This window comes from Chenopodium quinoa, unplaced genomic scaffold (genome assembly GCF_001683475.1).
Source record: "Chenopodium quinoa cultivar QQ74 unplaced genomic scaffold, ASM168347v1, whole genome shotgun sequence".
Classification (NCBI taxonomy): domain Eukaryota; kingdom Viridiplantae; phylum Streptophyta; class Magnoliopsida; order Caryophyllales; family Amaranthaceae; genus Chenopodium; species Chenopodium quinoa.
In genome coordinates, this window is record NW_018742616.1 from 629,344 (window position 1) to 644,114 (window position 14,771).

The 14,771-nt window shown below is 40.9% G+C and overlaps 2 protein-coding genes across 5 annotated transcripts; one reads left to right on the forward strand and one right to left on the reverse strand.

Moving 5' to 3' along the window:
- Nucleotides 1–46: 46 nt before the first annotated feature.
- Nucleotides 47–3,575, forward strand: LOC110721458 (vesicle-associated protein 1-2-like). Its single transcript, XM_021900611.1, has 8 exons — nucleotides 47–355; nucleotides 458–528; nucleotides 648–729; nucleotides 1,187–1,302; nucleotides 1,527–1,670; nucleotides 1,774–1,815; nucleotides 2,269–2,346; nucleotides 3,136–3,575. The coding sequence occupies exons 1-8, from the start codon at nucleotides 304–306 to the stop codon at nucleotides 3,244–3,246; spliced, it is 696 nt and encodes a 231-aa protein (XP_021756303.1). The 5' UTR covers nucleotides 47–303; the 3' UTR covers nucleotides 3,247–3,575.
- On the reverse strand, nucleotides 3,490–8,513 carry LOC110721454 (serrate RNA effector molecule homolog). Of its 4 annotated transcripts, none has more exons than XM_021900607.1 (7): nucleotides 7,081–8,061; nucleotides 4,817–4,912; nucleotides 4,411–4,560; nucleotides 4,259–4,319; nucleotides 3,926–4,050; nucleotides 3,727–3,810; nucleotides 3,490–3,629 (listed from the first exon to the last, which is right to left on the reverse strand). In XM_021900607.1, exons 1-6 carry the CDS (start codon nucleotides 7,486–7,488, stop codon nucleotides 3,742–3,744), a joined length of 909 nt encoding a protein of 302 aa, XP_021756299.1. In that variant the 5' UTR covers nucleotides 7,489–8,061; the 3' UTR covers nucleotides 3,490–3,629; nucleotides 3,727–3,741. The 4 variants fall into 4 exon arrangements, with proteins under 4 accessions (XP_021756299.1, XP_021756300.1, XP_021756298.1 ...); XM_021900608.1 differs by having other exon boundaries at nucleotides 3,539–3,629; nucleotides 3,738–3,810; nucleotides 7,081–8,062; XM_021900606.1 differs by lacking the exons at nucleotides 3,490–3,629; nucleotides 3,727–3,810; nucleotides 3,926–4,050; ... (1 more) ...; nucleotides 4,411–4,560; nucleotides 4,817–4,912 and adding exons at nucleotides 5,054–5,716; nucleotides 5,795–5,890; nucleotides 5,968–6,063; nucleotides 6,195–6,341 and having other exon boundaries at nucleotides 7,081–8,513.
- Between the last annotated feature and the right edge of the window lie 6,258 nt (nucleotides 8,514–14,771).

Sequence of the window (14,771 nt, forward strand, 5' to 3'; positions counted from 1 at the left end):
AAAAAAAACAAATAATAATAAAACCTTTGATGATAAATTACAATGATGATAAAAATAAAAATTTGGACCCTACAAAAAATGAAAGAAGAAAACACATAAAACACAGACATAGTCGACACTATTAACACTGTACCACGTCTCCCCTGTCTTCCCATTTTCTCTCTCCTCAACTCTCACTCTTGTTTTTTTTTTTCATTTCAAACCTCTTTTTTCTTCTTAGATCTTCTCTCTCTTCTTTCTCTCTCTAAAACCCAGTTCTTAATTTTAATTTTGTTTTGATTTTCTGGGTAATTTCATACAATTATGAATTCAGGGGAATATCTCAGCATTCAACCTCAAGAACTTCAATTCCCATGTATTTTTTTTACTTCTTATTTTAATTTCTTTGAATTTTTGCTTGTTAATTTTTGTGATTTTGATCTTTTTATTTTTGTTGTTTAATGATTATTACATGCAGTTGAGTTGAACAAGCAGATCCCTTGTACCATGCAATTGACTAATCATACTGATTGCAATGTTGCTTTTAAGGTACTTCACTTTTAATTACTCCTATATATATATATATTTCTACTACTCAAATTTCAAAATTCAAGTCTTTTTTGTTTTTTATTTGGTAAAAATTGGTTGATTTTTTCCCCAATTTGTAGGTGAAAACAACAAATCCGAAGAAGTATTCTGTACGGCCTAATACTGGGATCGTTTTGCCACATTCTAATCATGATCTTTTAGGTAAAAAAAAAAGTATCTTGATTGTTAATGTCTCTAATTTTAGCTTTATTTTTCTGGGTTTGAGTAAAATTTTGTGATGATTAACTGGAATGCTAATACTTTGTGTGTTAGGGGCTCGGTCCGGAAATAATAATCGCATATACTAATTTAGTATGTTCGGAAATAGTTGTCGCATTTACTTGAATTATTTATTAGTACAGTTTAAGTTTAATAAATGATTTTGCCAACTACTCAGTATTATTGCTTAGACCTAATAAGGGGTGTTTTGATTGATTATGCCAAGTTCCAATTACACTATTAGAATTTGTAAGGGCTGTTTTAGTAAACTTGTGTCAATTATGTCTTTAAATCCAAGGGGTTGGGACAATGCGACAATTATTTGAGGCCGGAGGGAGTATCAAGTATGATTATACTTGAAATTGATTTTATCTTTGTTGGATTGGGGGATAAATTGTAGTGACAATGCAAGCGCAAAAGGAAGCACCTGCTGACCTTCAATGCAAAGACAAATTTCTTCTTCAGAGTGTGATTGCCAGCCCTGGACTCACTGTCAAGGATATCACTTCTGATATGGTAATCCCTTTTTCATTTTGAAGCACTAATCGCGCGTATTGCTATTTAATTCGGCATGCCATAAGTTGATGTATACTAGCCTGAGTGCTAATGCTTAATCAGCCAAACTTTGATTCATCAAACAGCCTAACAAGATTGATGGAAAGTTGATTTAAGGGTGCATTTAGTGTATTTTGTTGTTGATGAAAGGTCAAATTTTAATTTTTGCCGTGTTCCTTTGATAGTTTAACAAGGAATCTGGGAATTATGTTGACGAGTGGAAATTGAAAGTCTCTTACATTGCACCCCCACAACCTCCAATGACTGTACAAGAAGGATCAGATGAAGGTTCCGTATCAGACAATGGGAATATGGATACTTTTTCACCTGTAAGTTATTCATATAGCTATTCCTTATGCTTGCTCGTTGAGTTTTGCAAAATACTTTTCTCCTTTTCAACTTCAAAAGTAATTATGACTCTCGTATTTGCAGGCTACAAGAACCCATGTTGAGCCGGAAGATGATTCACTTCAGGTGATTTTCCATCCTTCAAAGTTTTAATCATTGGATTAGATATCAGATCCTAGCAAACTATCTGCTAGTTTGTGATTTGAATATGATCAGCCTTTGTTAGAATTTTACGTTTGTCGAATTGCTTCCTTGTAAATAATGAATTGTTTGCACATTTCGAGCTTATTATACGAAAAAATAGCAGAATTTTATATCATGTCGCAGAATGTGTTTTCTTTTATTGTTAGGTAAGTATTTTTAGCCTTTAGGCTAGACCACGAATGCTTGAAGTATATGATGTGCTGATGTTGTATAATCAGCAAGACAACAACCAAATTTACCATTTATTTATTACGAAGTAAATGTTTTAAGCATCTGATATTATGCTGTTCACTTAGCAAAAAAATTGCCTAAAATTTTTCAGGGTGCTCTGATTCCTGTAATTGACTACTTGTTTTGATATTTTCCATATTTCAGGTGGATGCTACTATTTCTAGGCTGATGGAAGAGAAAAATTCTGCAATTCAACAAAACAATAAGCTTCATCAAGAAATGGTATGCTTCTGGTTCTTGCTAATATTTTCTAATGGCTTTTCTACAGCATGAATAAACCATGGTATTGGATAAAATTGAAATAAACGGAGTATTATTCTAATACGGAGTATTATTCTGTTAGCAGAAATCAGATTTAGTTTGTTTGGATAAAGAAAGGGGAGGGAGGGGAAGGGAAGGAAGAATGATGAGTTATCCTTCTAAATCTCTCCATTGTTGGAGAGATTAATTTCTTACCATTTAATCACTTCATTTCTCTCTCAAATTCCCTTCCTTACTCATTTGTTATCCAAATTAAAGATACTCTATCCTTCCATTTCCCTTCCCTTCACTTCTTCTAATCCAAACACACCCTTAGTATAAATAAGGGAGAGTTAGCATAGAGAAGGCATGTAAAATATTGTTAAATAGTTGAAACACTTTGGAGAGCTTCAACCTCACGAATGTTGGCTGGGGAGAGAGCAAGCCTCTTGAAAGCTTGTACTATTTTTCTTATTTTCAGATTTTAGTGCAAATTTCATCTTCTTGTTCCTTTGAAATTCTGCCTAAATTTCTATTTCATAAGTTTTATTATTCAAAATTATCATTTATTATTTTATTTTGAAAACCTTGTTTTCAAAAATGCTTAAAACAGTGAACTGAAGCTTGTTTGTTAAGAGACTGATGACTGCTAAGAATTGTGAAGCTTTATATGTAGTATGATAGAATTGGACATATTCACATTTGTTTGTATAATCTATGCATCAACTTGGTCTCCTTTTTCACCCTTTACTGGAAAATTTGATGATGCAGGAGCTTTTGAGGCGTGAAATTAGTAAAAAGTGTGCAGGAATTCCATTCATGTATGTTATCGTTGTTGGGATTATTGGCATCATTCTGGGATATCTCGTCAAGAAGATATGAATTGTGAAGAGAAGACCTGGCCTATCTGGAGGCTTGAAGTTAAGATTGCTATTTGGTTATCGCTCTAAGAAGTAGCTGACCAAGATTTTTGGTTTGATTAGTCTGATATATGCAACTGGTTGGTATTAGACGATGATCTTTCAATAGATTTTTTGCATTTGTATCTTATTATCATACATCTAGTTGTAAAGTAGATGATAATTAAACAAGGATTAACTTTGTCATCAAGTTGTGCATTTCTTTGCCAGTACATCATTTGCAACTAAAGAATTAAAGCATGTACTGTATCATCCTTCTTAGCTATTACTCCATTGTTTGCTACTAAAGCATCTTCAGTGCATTCAATCAATACTTCTCATTGTTGTCCGGAGGCTCAAAATAATCTGCATCAGTCAATGAAATGCAACGTTTTGCTGTTACTATTTATGAGTGAAAGCATATGAAACTATATAACTTGATACTCTTGAAAATTTTGATTACCCGTACAAAACCTTTTTAAGGATTTTCTAGCACATGTAACATGTTGCACTGCAGAATAATGTTCCGAAAATCATCCAGAGTTAGCTGAAATGTGGACAGATAAGTGTCACAAGCGCTATACTCCATGTTCATGCAAATGATAATATGGTAAAGACTTAGAAAAGATGGATATGGAGAATCTCGAACAAGTAGAACAGACCTTTCCATCTTTATCACTGTCAAAACAGCGAATCATATCAGCTAACTCCTTGTCAGTCCAGATAAAATCATGAGAAGCAGCCATCCGTTGCAAGTCTCTTAACGTTATGCTCCCCTTCCCAGTCTCTGCAACTCATATAGAATGATAAAGAATGGCTTTTAACTTCATAAGGTAGCTGCAAAGCTGATGTTAAGCTTTCGCAAAGGGTAATCAGAATGCATCATATCATGTTATTATATGCTTTTCTATGGTTAAGCTAAGGTTTCGAAAAATCATGTTGAAAATACAAATTAATTGACAGTACAAATAAAATAAAAACAAGTCAGAAATTACCATCGAATTGGCAGAAGTTTATAACCAGGTCATCCTCAGTCATTTGCACACGATTCTTGAACTGCCATATTGCCATAGTATAGAAACATCGAAACATAACATGAGTGTAAGACGATAGCAACATGTAAGGGCTACAACACAGAAAAGCTTACTGATCTTTTCTTCCTCCTCGAATTGTCTTCCCGAGAGTGATCATAGCTCTTTTCATCAACATTAACTGCTTGCTTGTTTGGGCTTTGAGATAATCCAGCATGCTGCATGTCTGAGGTTTCTCCAACATCTTTTAAAGAAAGAGCTATAGCCTGAAGTTGCAGATATCTACCAGAATAAGACGAGTGTTTTACAACAAGTAAAAATCTTTTCAATTTCCATTTAAGTCAGCATATACCCTTCTAAATTTAACTCTGGGCGTGAATGCATGATCAATTGATTATAAAAGTCACCCTATAATCTTCTAAGTTTAAATGTATAATCACCCCAGTCTCACATTATACCCATCTTACTTGTAAATCCCTCTTGCTGGTTCCAGGTTTTTGCAGCCAGTAATCTGAAAATTACCTGCTTCAAAGCTTCATCTTCATCCATAAGACCTGTGGTGTCTAATTGCTTCTGCGGAGATTTTTGCTTACGAGACCTCGACTTTCTATCGTTTACCTGGCACAAGCAAAGCAAAGAATCAGTTAAGATAATTTCTTAAATTTTTGATTGGTGGCAGACTTTACTCATAATTACTTTTTTCTTTTTTTTTTGTTAAACCTAAGGAGTTCCTTTCATAGCAGATATTTGAATCATGCAAGAGGCAAACTTAAAACTTCATTATCTCTTTGACCAGTCTGATTGATGAGTGAGTGCAACACTATTCTTTCATACTTGCTTCCGGGGAAGGAAGAAAGCATTTAAATTGCAACAAAGCATAAGACCGGATTGTTTTTGGGAAAGGGAGAGGGGGCAATATCATACAAGCACAAAGTTCAACTCTCTAAAATGTTCATAAAATCCACTAAATCAACTATCATCCTCTCCTTTGGTCATAAAACCACTCTATCCTCAATGAGATTGCAACCATGAAGCAACCTGTTGATAGCTGACGGGCAGAGCAAGCACTCCAACACCTCAACTAATTTTCTACGCATACGTCCATCAAAACTAAGGCATTCCAGAAGAATTGCCCATGTAAGGTGGAGCATAGTTGGCATTATAAGGATTCCATGCAGTTGGGGCCATGCCAAATGGAGTCATGGGAGGACACCAGTAAGGAAAAAACTGCCCGTGATCAGGATACATAAGAGCATTAAATTGGACAGGGTCAGTGACAGGAGTGGCAGCCTGATGTTGGGGACATGGAACTTGAGTGGAAGCCTGATGTTGGTGACACGTAACTTGAGTGAAAGCCTGATGTTGGGGACGGAAAACTTGAGTATAAGGCTGATATTGGGGACACGGAAAACTTTTGGATCCCTGCAAGATGACAGAGCAAGCTGAGTAAAATATGGTGGGATACAAGGAAAAAAAAAAAAAAAAAGAAAGGAGTTTTACCTGCACATATGATTGAAATAATTTCTTCAGTCTTGATTGAGCATTTATTAAAGCAACAATCACTCCACAAATTTCTTTACTTTCTTCCAGGTTAAACTACGCATAACCAAGATATATTAGAGATTTCAATAAGCATAAAATGCAAAAGCATAAAACTCAAAAACAAGGCTTACCCCATTAAAACCCTCAGGAAAAGGCAGTCCCTCCATTACCTCCTCACAGAACTCTGGATATATAACATATGATCTCCTCAATTTCCAGCAATCTGCCTTAAGACAAGCAATATATCTAAGAGCTCTTTCACCTGTCTCGCGATTAAACTACAAGCAAGAAGCAATCTGAGACAAATTGTGAATTCAATTTGCAAAACATCCACAAAAAATTTGAAATGAAGGCTTACCCCATTAAACCCTTTTGGAAAACAATCCATCAACTCCTTAACCTCCTCCTCGGGACCCTCTGGAAACGTTAAGCATATTTTCTCCCCGCAATGACCCATAAACTGCAGACTGCTATCAGGAATGACAACCCTTGAATCCAGCTCCACCTAGAAATCAAGTCGGTCCATTGAAAGCCGAACACTGGACCAGTATGAATGCAGGTAATCCTCACATTTCACAAATGTGACAGTAGCTAATTCCTCGTATACAATTTAGAATATTGGATGCTTAATGAGGCAACAGCCAACAGCCAACAGCCAACGGCATAAATATAATCAAACTACAACATTTGTTAAACAAATATCCCCTACTGATCCCCGGTGTAGCATACTTGACTAGTTGACTCCAAGCCTCCAAGGCACACACATATAGATCCAATCCTTGGGCAATGTAGCTACCCAATACCTATTCTAACACCTTCCTTTACGCTTTTATCATTTTCCTTAGAAAGTCATCGTTCCACAACTCAATCTCAATATAAGGCAGGACAGACCATACTTAGTGAAATCGAATTACAAAAGGTCCAACCATTGTACAAATGGAGGCCTATTTTTTTATTAACTCACCCACATTGTCCAATCCACAAAATGAAGTATCAACAAAAACCAACACCAAGAATACAATCACATATACTAATCCAAAGTACTTGATCATTTCAATTGAAGCCATGAGATTCACAATGTTACACCAAATGCACAAACTACAGCAATTTAGAAAGCAAAAATCAAGAAAATCAAAATGAATAACTCACCAAATGCACAAACATTTTACCACAATTCAACACCAAAAACACACAAAAGTTGCTTTAAATTGGAAAAAAAGAGAAAGAGAGATTAATCAATGTACCTTCTTCTTCTGCTTCTTCTTCTTCCTCTTTTCTTGCTCCTCAAATTCTTCACTGGAACTATCCAAACTAGAATCACTACTATCATCTTTTGGGTCTTCATCAATAGGCTGATATTCATCATCATCTTTGCCATTCTTGGGAACCCTTTTGGAATTGAGGTTTGATTTTCTCTTTCCTCCCTTTTGGGATAAATTCATCAAAGAATTCGCAATATTACGCAAACCCAAATCCTCAATTCTCGCCTTATTTTGAGCAATTCTTAATTCTCTTTGTTTCTCATACTCTGTTGCTTTGTTTTCTGGGATTTTGGGGTCATCTGAATTCGAATTTTCGCTAGTTTCAGAATCACTGGTCTCTTTCTCCTCCACTACTTTCTGGGTTTTCGGTTTTCTAGGGTTCTTTCTCATTTTTTTCTTTTTGCTTTTGGGAGTCTAATGAAAGATTTCAGTGCTTCAATATTTTCTCAAATTTTCTTTCTTTCTTTCTTTCTTAACCTCTTCTTTCCAAGACTCCTACAGTCCTATTACTCCGTAATTCAGAATCTCAGATACTCAGATTAGATACTCCATAAAACGGAGTACTTGTAAATTGTTGCACACAGACTTTTAACACTTGACAAGGTTTTGATACGACTATATGAGAACTTTTTTTTTTTTTTGGCACGAATTACTAATCCAGTAATCCTACTACAATTTCTACGAGTAAGACGTAACCTAGTCACTTGATCGTAAAAGAGGGTGTGACACTGACAATTAACCAGGACAAAAACATTTGTGACGAAATTGTTGTCAACCTTAGAATGAATTTGTTGTCAATTTGGCAAAAAAAAATGTAAATAGGTTGGGGAAAATGGAATACAACATTAGCATGATTTGTTTGATTGATTTTTTATTTTAAGTTTTTATTTATACATAACTCTTTTTTCTTAATACATATCTAAGGAAATTGTTATTGCAATGTTGCATAAAGAACCATGCAAAAAACAAAAAGAGGGCAAATAAACAATAATAGGGGGTAAGATAATAAATTACATTTATAACAGAGTTTTTTTTTTTTTTTTTTTAATAGACATTTGTAACAGAGTTTTTGTAAGTAATGAAACCCATTATTTTTTTTTAGCCAATAGGCCCAGTTTTTGTAAGTAAAAAAAAAATGGAAGTATATAGCCAATAGGCTATAGGCCCAATATTGGCACTAATGCAAACTGTATGGCCTTCACTCACCAAATCAGGAAATATGATACTTCCTCCGTTAACGGTTATTTGCAACAAATGTACTTTTTGCGGAGGCCTAGGCAAAACTTTTACAGCATGATTATTGAAATATAAGGACATGTAATTAAGTATTAATCCAACCAAAAAAATCACAATTAACAAAAATCAACAAACCTAAACCCAGAATCACCAAAACCACCGACACCCACAACTAACCACCACCAAAACCCACAAACCCACAACCACCACCACCACCACCAAAACATGAACCCACAACCACAACCACTGCCAAAACCAGAACCAGAAACCACAACCACCACCAAAACCACTGAAACGCACAACCACCAAAACCATAACCCACAACCACCACCAAAACCCACGAACCCTAACCAAAACCCACAAACCCCCGCCGAAATCCACAAACACCACTAAAACCCACGAACCCACAACCACCACCAAAACCCACGAACTCATGAACCAACGAAACCCACAAATTGAACCCCCACGAACCACCAAAACTGTTTCGGGGTTTTCTGATGTCCTGCGGGAGAGTTACAATTCCGAGACTGGAACCGGACGCCTGTACCTGCAAAACAAACGGATGCTCCGGATGATTGGAGATCCTCCTCCGACGGTCAAGTTAGTACTTGATTAAGGAGTAATTAATGCGGAAATAAAAGTGATTGGGTCTCTCTAGGTGAGAGTGTTAAATGTGCGTAATCCCCCTTAATGAGGATTAAGGGAGGTATTTATAACCTTGGGAAACGTGCCAATCCTAGGTTTAGGTTAACCTAGGGCTGATTGGGCTACCCTTGGAAGTTGGGCCTAGGTGGCCGGTTTCTCCATTAGGCATGGAGGATGCCACGTGTCATGACATAATAGGTCCAGGGTGGACGAATAGGAGTGTGCCACGTGGCAAACCCTGACAGTTCCAACTGGGGGACACTTGGCAGGACCTGATTGGCCCACGTGGCGCATTCCGATTGGTGGGAGCAAAATCCCCTAATCATTTGCCCCTCACAGGTGGCACGTGACTGGTCACGTGTTACCTGTGACAGGTGTCGCACTGTAACAGGCGACGACCTACTACAGGTGTCACTCGGCGAAAGGCCGAGAGATTCTCCCGCCCAAATTTTGAATTTTGGAAGTGACCCTTCGCCTTCTCACTTCGCCTATATAAGGGAGTGTTGACTTCAGTCATTTTCACACTTGAGAACTTTTAGAGAGAACATTCGGACCCCTGAACTTGCTCTGACATTTCGGACCCTTTCTGCCTACCGCCTGCTCTGACAAGCCGACTGCACAGGATTTTCAGAACTCCATCAACTTCACTCGTTCAGGTAATCGTCGGTTCTCTTACTCTTAATTTTTTCTTTATTTTATTCTTTTTTTGAAATGTCTCCACGGAAGCACACGACACGACCTAGGTTAGTGATCAGCCGGTCACCGGGGACGGCTGAATCTAGGACTAGGAGTGTCGCTTACCCTTTTCCGGACCCATCTTTGCCCTTTATACAAAGTCCGACTATCTCTGTGTCTATGCAGAACATGATGGCCAGAACAAAAAGGACTGCTAGGATTTCGAACTCAGACGGCTCCTCCCACAGGGTGCCGATTAGTGAAACATCTGACCAGGCGCCAGATGTGGAAGTGAACCAAAGCGGCTTGAAAGCCGGCAGCTCTGAGGGAGGAGTCAAAGTGACCCCTTCCAATTTTACAGTTGACAAGTCTACATTCTCTCCTGCTCCTTTTGAAGGAGAGGAGGCGGGCCCCTCTGGGAGAGGGGAGGAGTCGTCCTCTTCGGACTCGTCAGAGGACGAATCCGAGTCTAGCTCTTCTGGTCATGCTTCTCTGGACACAGAAGAGAAAAACAGCCGCCTACAAGAGGCGAGGCTTTCTCACGTAGTTGAGAAGGGGGACAATTGGGCGGAGCCATCCGCCTCTCACCGAGAGCAAAATACCCCCTACTACTGCACTGTCCCACGGGGCCGGATCACGGCCATGCAAGAGAAAGTGGGGAGCTTTATTGCGAACCACACAATGGGCCCCGGCTTTTTAGTTTTCGTGCCGGATCCAGAAGACACAGTCGTCTGGACGGCTGGTACTAGTTATGATGTCGCCTGCTTTGGCTGCTACGAGGCGGCCATCAAGGCTGGGCTGCGCTTCCCACTACATCCGGCTGTTCAGCGGATCTTGGATGGGTATGAGTTGGGGTTATGGCAGTTAGCCCCGAACTCCTGGGTCAACGTACTCGGCTATGTGGCCGGGTGCGAACTTCACGGGGTGGTGCCAAACTTCGAGGCTTTCGCCCACATGAACTACCTCAGCCAGACCCCTAAGGCAGGCGGTACCGGGTGGTATCAATTGACGAGCCACAGAGGCTTCCTCATGACAAGAGGTAAAGCAAACAAGTGGAAGGACTGGCGAAGCACCTTCCTTATCATTGAGAGTTCAGACACAGAGCTGAACAAGCGCTTCAACAGGTGGAACAGGAATCCGCCTCTTCTTGCAGGCGGCCGCAGCATGCCTCCTGTTCCCCCCAAAGCTATGAAAGAGATCCTAGATAAAGGACTCTTTAAAGTAGAGTCGAGGGTCGACTCTACTTCAGGGGTACGAGAGCAAGTACCCCTGCACTGCGTCCCGAGCTTCAAATGGCTCTACGACGAGTACTTTTTGGCCGCCTGTGGCCTCAACAGTCAGTGCTCAAGAGGTAGCCGGCCTGTCGAATACTCTGTTTTTCCATGAATTATTGTTATGACTTTTTATTAACTTTGCTATTTGTTTTTGCAGCGGACGCCATGAGCAAAATTACCGCCTCCAAGACTGCGGCGGCCATGTTGCGGGCCTCCATCATGCAACAGTCCTCAACCGACTCCCCCAACAAGGGGGCGCCCTTGGTGAGCTTCGAACCTTTCACTCTCTTTTGGAGTTGGGTTTATGCATATACTGACCGAGTGTTGTTTTGTTTTTGTTTTTTTTTTTTTTTTTTTAGACGGGCACTCCAAGAGCCTCTTCTTCCCAACAGCCGGACTCCAAGACCCGGAGGACGACTGTTGCGAGCTCTCCTGGTTCTGCCAGGAAACATGCGGCGGCTGAGAAACTGCCGTCCATTCCTTCTAAAACTCCAATCGGGCCGCCTAGAAGTATGAAGCTGTCTTTGTGAATTTAGACTTGCTCCCTTCTTTACTAGGTCTAACTCGTTTGTTTATGATTGATGCAGCCGACCCTCAGGAGCCAGACTTGGTCGAGGTGGCCAAGTCTATGATCAAAGCCGACCCTCCGGCTGAGAGGGAGGCGGTCAGCGGTGTCGGCACCCTTGACCTAGACGGGATTGCAGGGGTCCTTGCTGAGGTATACTTAGCATATTTTTGGTTATTTAAATTCCAGGACGCTTGTTTTTTGTTTGAAAACTGACGCCTGTTCCCTTTTACTTAGGCCCTGCTCCGAGTGAACGGCCTTCGCAAGCCGCTTGACAGGAAGAACAAAGAGGTAAAGGCTGCAAAAGCTATGGCCGCCTCTGACTGTGATAAGGCAATGTTTCAAATTGCCCAAAATGAGGTTCTGACAATTGACATTCTTTATTATCAGGCCCAGGCTACTTTGTTATCCGGGCTCAGTTAGAGGCGGCCCAGAAGAAAAATAACGAGCTGGAGGCGACCATCAACAATCTCAAGGCCGAGCTGAGACCTCTTCGCCAAAAAATTTCCTCATACGACACCTTGGAGAAATCCTTGGCGCACGTTAAGGAACGCCTGGTGACCCAGGAGAAGAGTCTTACTCAGGAGCTCTCGGAAAAGGCCGAGCAAGAAAAGAAGGAGCTGGTCCGAGAGATGATGGAAGACTCTGCTCAGATCCAGCGCCTGACCTGGGGCCGCCTCTTCCCCAATGCCGACTTTTCCTCCTGGGAAAAAACGTACCGCCAGTGTTCTGATAGATATAATCAAGAGATCCTGGCGGCTGCTGAGGACGAGGCGTTGGAGGAGGAGGAGCCGGTAGTGGCGCTTGTGCCACTTGGGGGGAATGCATCGAAGAAGGATGCAGCTGAAGCCGAGTCCAGCGAAAAGAGTGCTGACCAGGCGGCAGCTGCTACTATTGAAGATCTTCCCCCTTCTTAAGCTTTATGTCTTCTTTTCACGGCCTGCGTGCCGTTTGTTTCTGTTTACCCGACCAGGGGGCCGGGGTTTTGAATATTTTTCCGGTTTTAATGACCGGCTTCTTTTGTATCTTTTACCCGGACAAGGGGCCGGGGGTATGTTTATTTATGCAAAAAATGTTTTGTTCCAAATTTGTTTCAATTTTGCTAAGTATCGAAACTTTGATATCCAATTTCATACTATACCGACTGTTTTGCATGGCCGATAGTTGCGGACAGGTACGAGGTAGTTAGTCACGCCACCTATGCCCCTGGACGACTGGTTGTCTGTTTCCAGGCTAAGCGATCAGTCGGCCACTTTAAAGACTGGATCTCCTTCAACCAAGTAGGAAGGTGGTTTCCTACCTGTCTTGTTTGTTTTTTTGTTTTTTAAGCTAGAGACTCTAGTCGGTCCAGGCCGACTATTCCCCGCCACATTTAATCTAGTGTGAACAGGCGCTGTATGAGCACCTTTTTAGTTTCATACTAAATCTTTAAGGAGTGGCCAAGTAAACATAATTGTTACCTAGTCGCCAAATGACTGAGTAGTAGAGGTATCAAGCGGTGGGTACCGGTTGTTCCCCTTTATTCGCCAATGTTTGTTGGCTATTAACTCTTAAGAGACCGACTGTTCTTATCCCAAGTAGTTCAGTCGGTTGGTTGACCTGGATGGTTACTGCGAACACTTGTTTGTCCTGATTAGTCAGTTAAGTGAGAGGTATCCTTGTCCGAGAAACGGCTACGTGGTTGTCTTGGTTAGACAGTCGTATAGGTGTCGTGTAATGATTTTATAGAACAATGTTCCACCCAAAAGGGAGCTGCTCTCTGCGACGAATTTCATCCGGATGGATGCCGTCGGACGCCTGCTATAATGTTGGGACAGGTCGAATTAAACTTATATTTGGATCAGTTGGCTTGGCGCCTGGTTTGATCATTTTAGCTATGAGCCTTGGATAGTTCTTGGTGAACTGTGTTGTGGGAGAGTAGCCGGTTGTGTGGAACAAGCGGCGTGCCCCTCTTAAGTAAAAATGAAAATTAAACATGGAGAGTAGCCGACTGTTTGTCAGTAGGCATGCCCCTCTTAAGTTAAAATGAAAATTAAACATGGAGAGTAGCCGACTGTTTGTCAGTAGGCATGCCCCTCTTAAGTAAAAATGAAAATTAAACATGGAGAGTAGCCGACTGTTTGTCAGTAGGCATGCCCCTCTTAAGTAAAAATGGAAATTAAACATGGAGAGTAGCCGACTGTTTGTCAGTAGGCATGCCCCTCTTAAGTAAAAATGAAAATTAAACATGGAGAGTAGCCGACTGTTTGTCAGTAGGCATGCCCCTCTTAGTACAAAATAGAATGAAACATCAAACTTTTATTAAGTAGCCCTCGACTATTTACATTATTCAAAAGAAATATTTCTTAATATTATCTACATTCCAGGTTCGAGGCAACGGTTGGTCGTCTGGTGTTTCCAAACGGTAGGTACCGTCCGTGACCTCTTCATAGACTCGGTAGGGTCCTTCCCAGTTGGGAGTTAATTTGCAGACTCATTAGCCCTACCAAAGTACAAAGTCCCCCACTTTGAGTGGACGCCTGTGTACTTTTTTTTTGTATGATCTAGTCATTCTCGGGCGGTAAATTTCATGGCGCAAGACAGCATTGCCCCTCCTTTCTGGGAGTGAGTCTAATGCCAGGCGCATGGCTTCCCAGTTTGCCTCTTCGTCATATAGCATTACTCGAAGAGTCGGCTCGTAGTGTTCTATTGGAAGAACAGCTTCCGCACCATAAGTTAGGAGGAATGGAGTTTCTCCAGTCGCCCCTTTTTCAGTCGTCCTAATGGCCCAGAGAACATGTGGTAATTCATCCGCCCATAGGCCGCCTGCTCGTTCAATCTTTTTCTTGAGACCGTCTGAGATGATTTTATTAAAGGCTTCTACCTGGCCGTTTGCTTGTGGACGGCCGACTGATGCAAAGTGGTGTGCAATTCCTTGGTCACCCAACCAGCTTTTGAGAACAGGCGTCTCAAATTGGGGACCATTATCAAAAACCATAGACATGGGAACCCCGAACCGAGTGATGACATTTTTCCAGATGAAGATGAATGAAATTACATCCTTCGTCTTGATTCCCTTTACAGCCTCCGCCTCCACCCATTTAGTGAAGTAGTCGACTGCAACAAGTATGTACCTCCTTCCGCCTGTAGCAGGCGCATAGGGACCCAGAATATCCATGCCCCACTTAGCAAACGGTAGTGGGCTACGAATGGTAGTGAGGTCAGTAGCCGGACGGTGAATTAGTTTGCCAAACCTTTGGCACTTGTCACATTTTTTCACCATCTCTATTGCATCTGCA

What these genes read in the sequence shown, in the direction of transcription:
- LOC110721458 (XM_021900611.1), top strand. Translation starts at nt 304, where the DNA reads ATGAATTCAGGGGAATATCTCAGCATTCAACCTCAAGAACTTCAATTC. An exon ending in AGGATATCACTTCTGATATG is followed by an intron (nt 1,303 to 1,526) that starts GTAATCCCTTTT and finishes TTCCTTTGATAG; the next exon opens with TTTAACAAGGAATCTGGGAA. An exon ending in CGGAAGATGATTCACTTCAG is followed by an intron (nt 1,816 to 2,268) that starts GTGATTTTCCAT and finishes TCCATATTTCAG; the next exon opens with GTGGATGCTACTATTTCTAG.
- LOC110721454 (XM_021900605.1), bottom strand. Translation starts at nt 7,488, where the DNA reads ATGAGAAAGAACCCTAGAAAACCGAAAACCCAGAAAGTAGTGGAGGAG. An exon ending in AGAAGAAGCAGAAGAAGAAG is followed by an intron (nt 6,342 to 7,080) that starts GTACATTGATTA and finishes CTTGATTTCTAG; the next exon opens with GTGGAGCTGGATTCAAGGGT. An exon ending in TATTTCAATCATATGTGCAG is followed by an intron (nt 5,717 to 5,794) that starts GTAAAACTCCTT and finishes GTCATCTTGCAG; the next exon opens with GGATCCAAAAGTTTTCCGTG.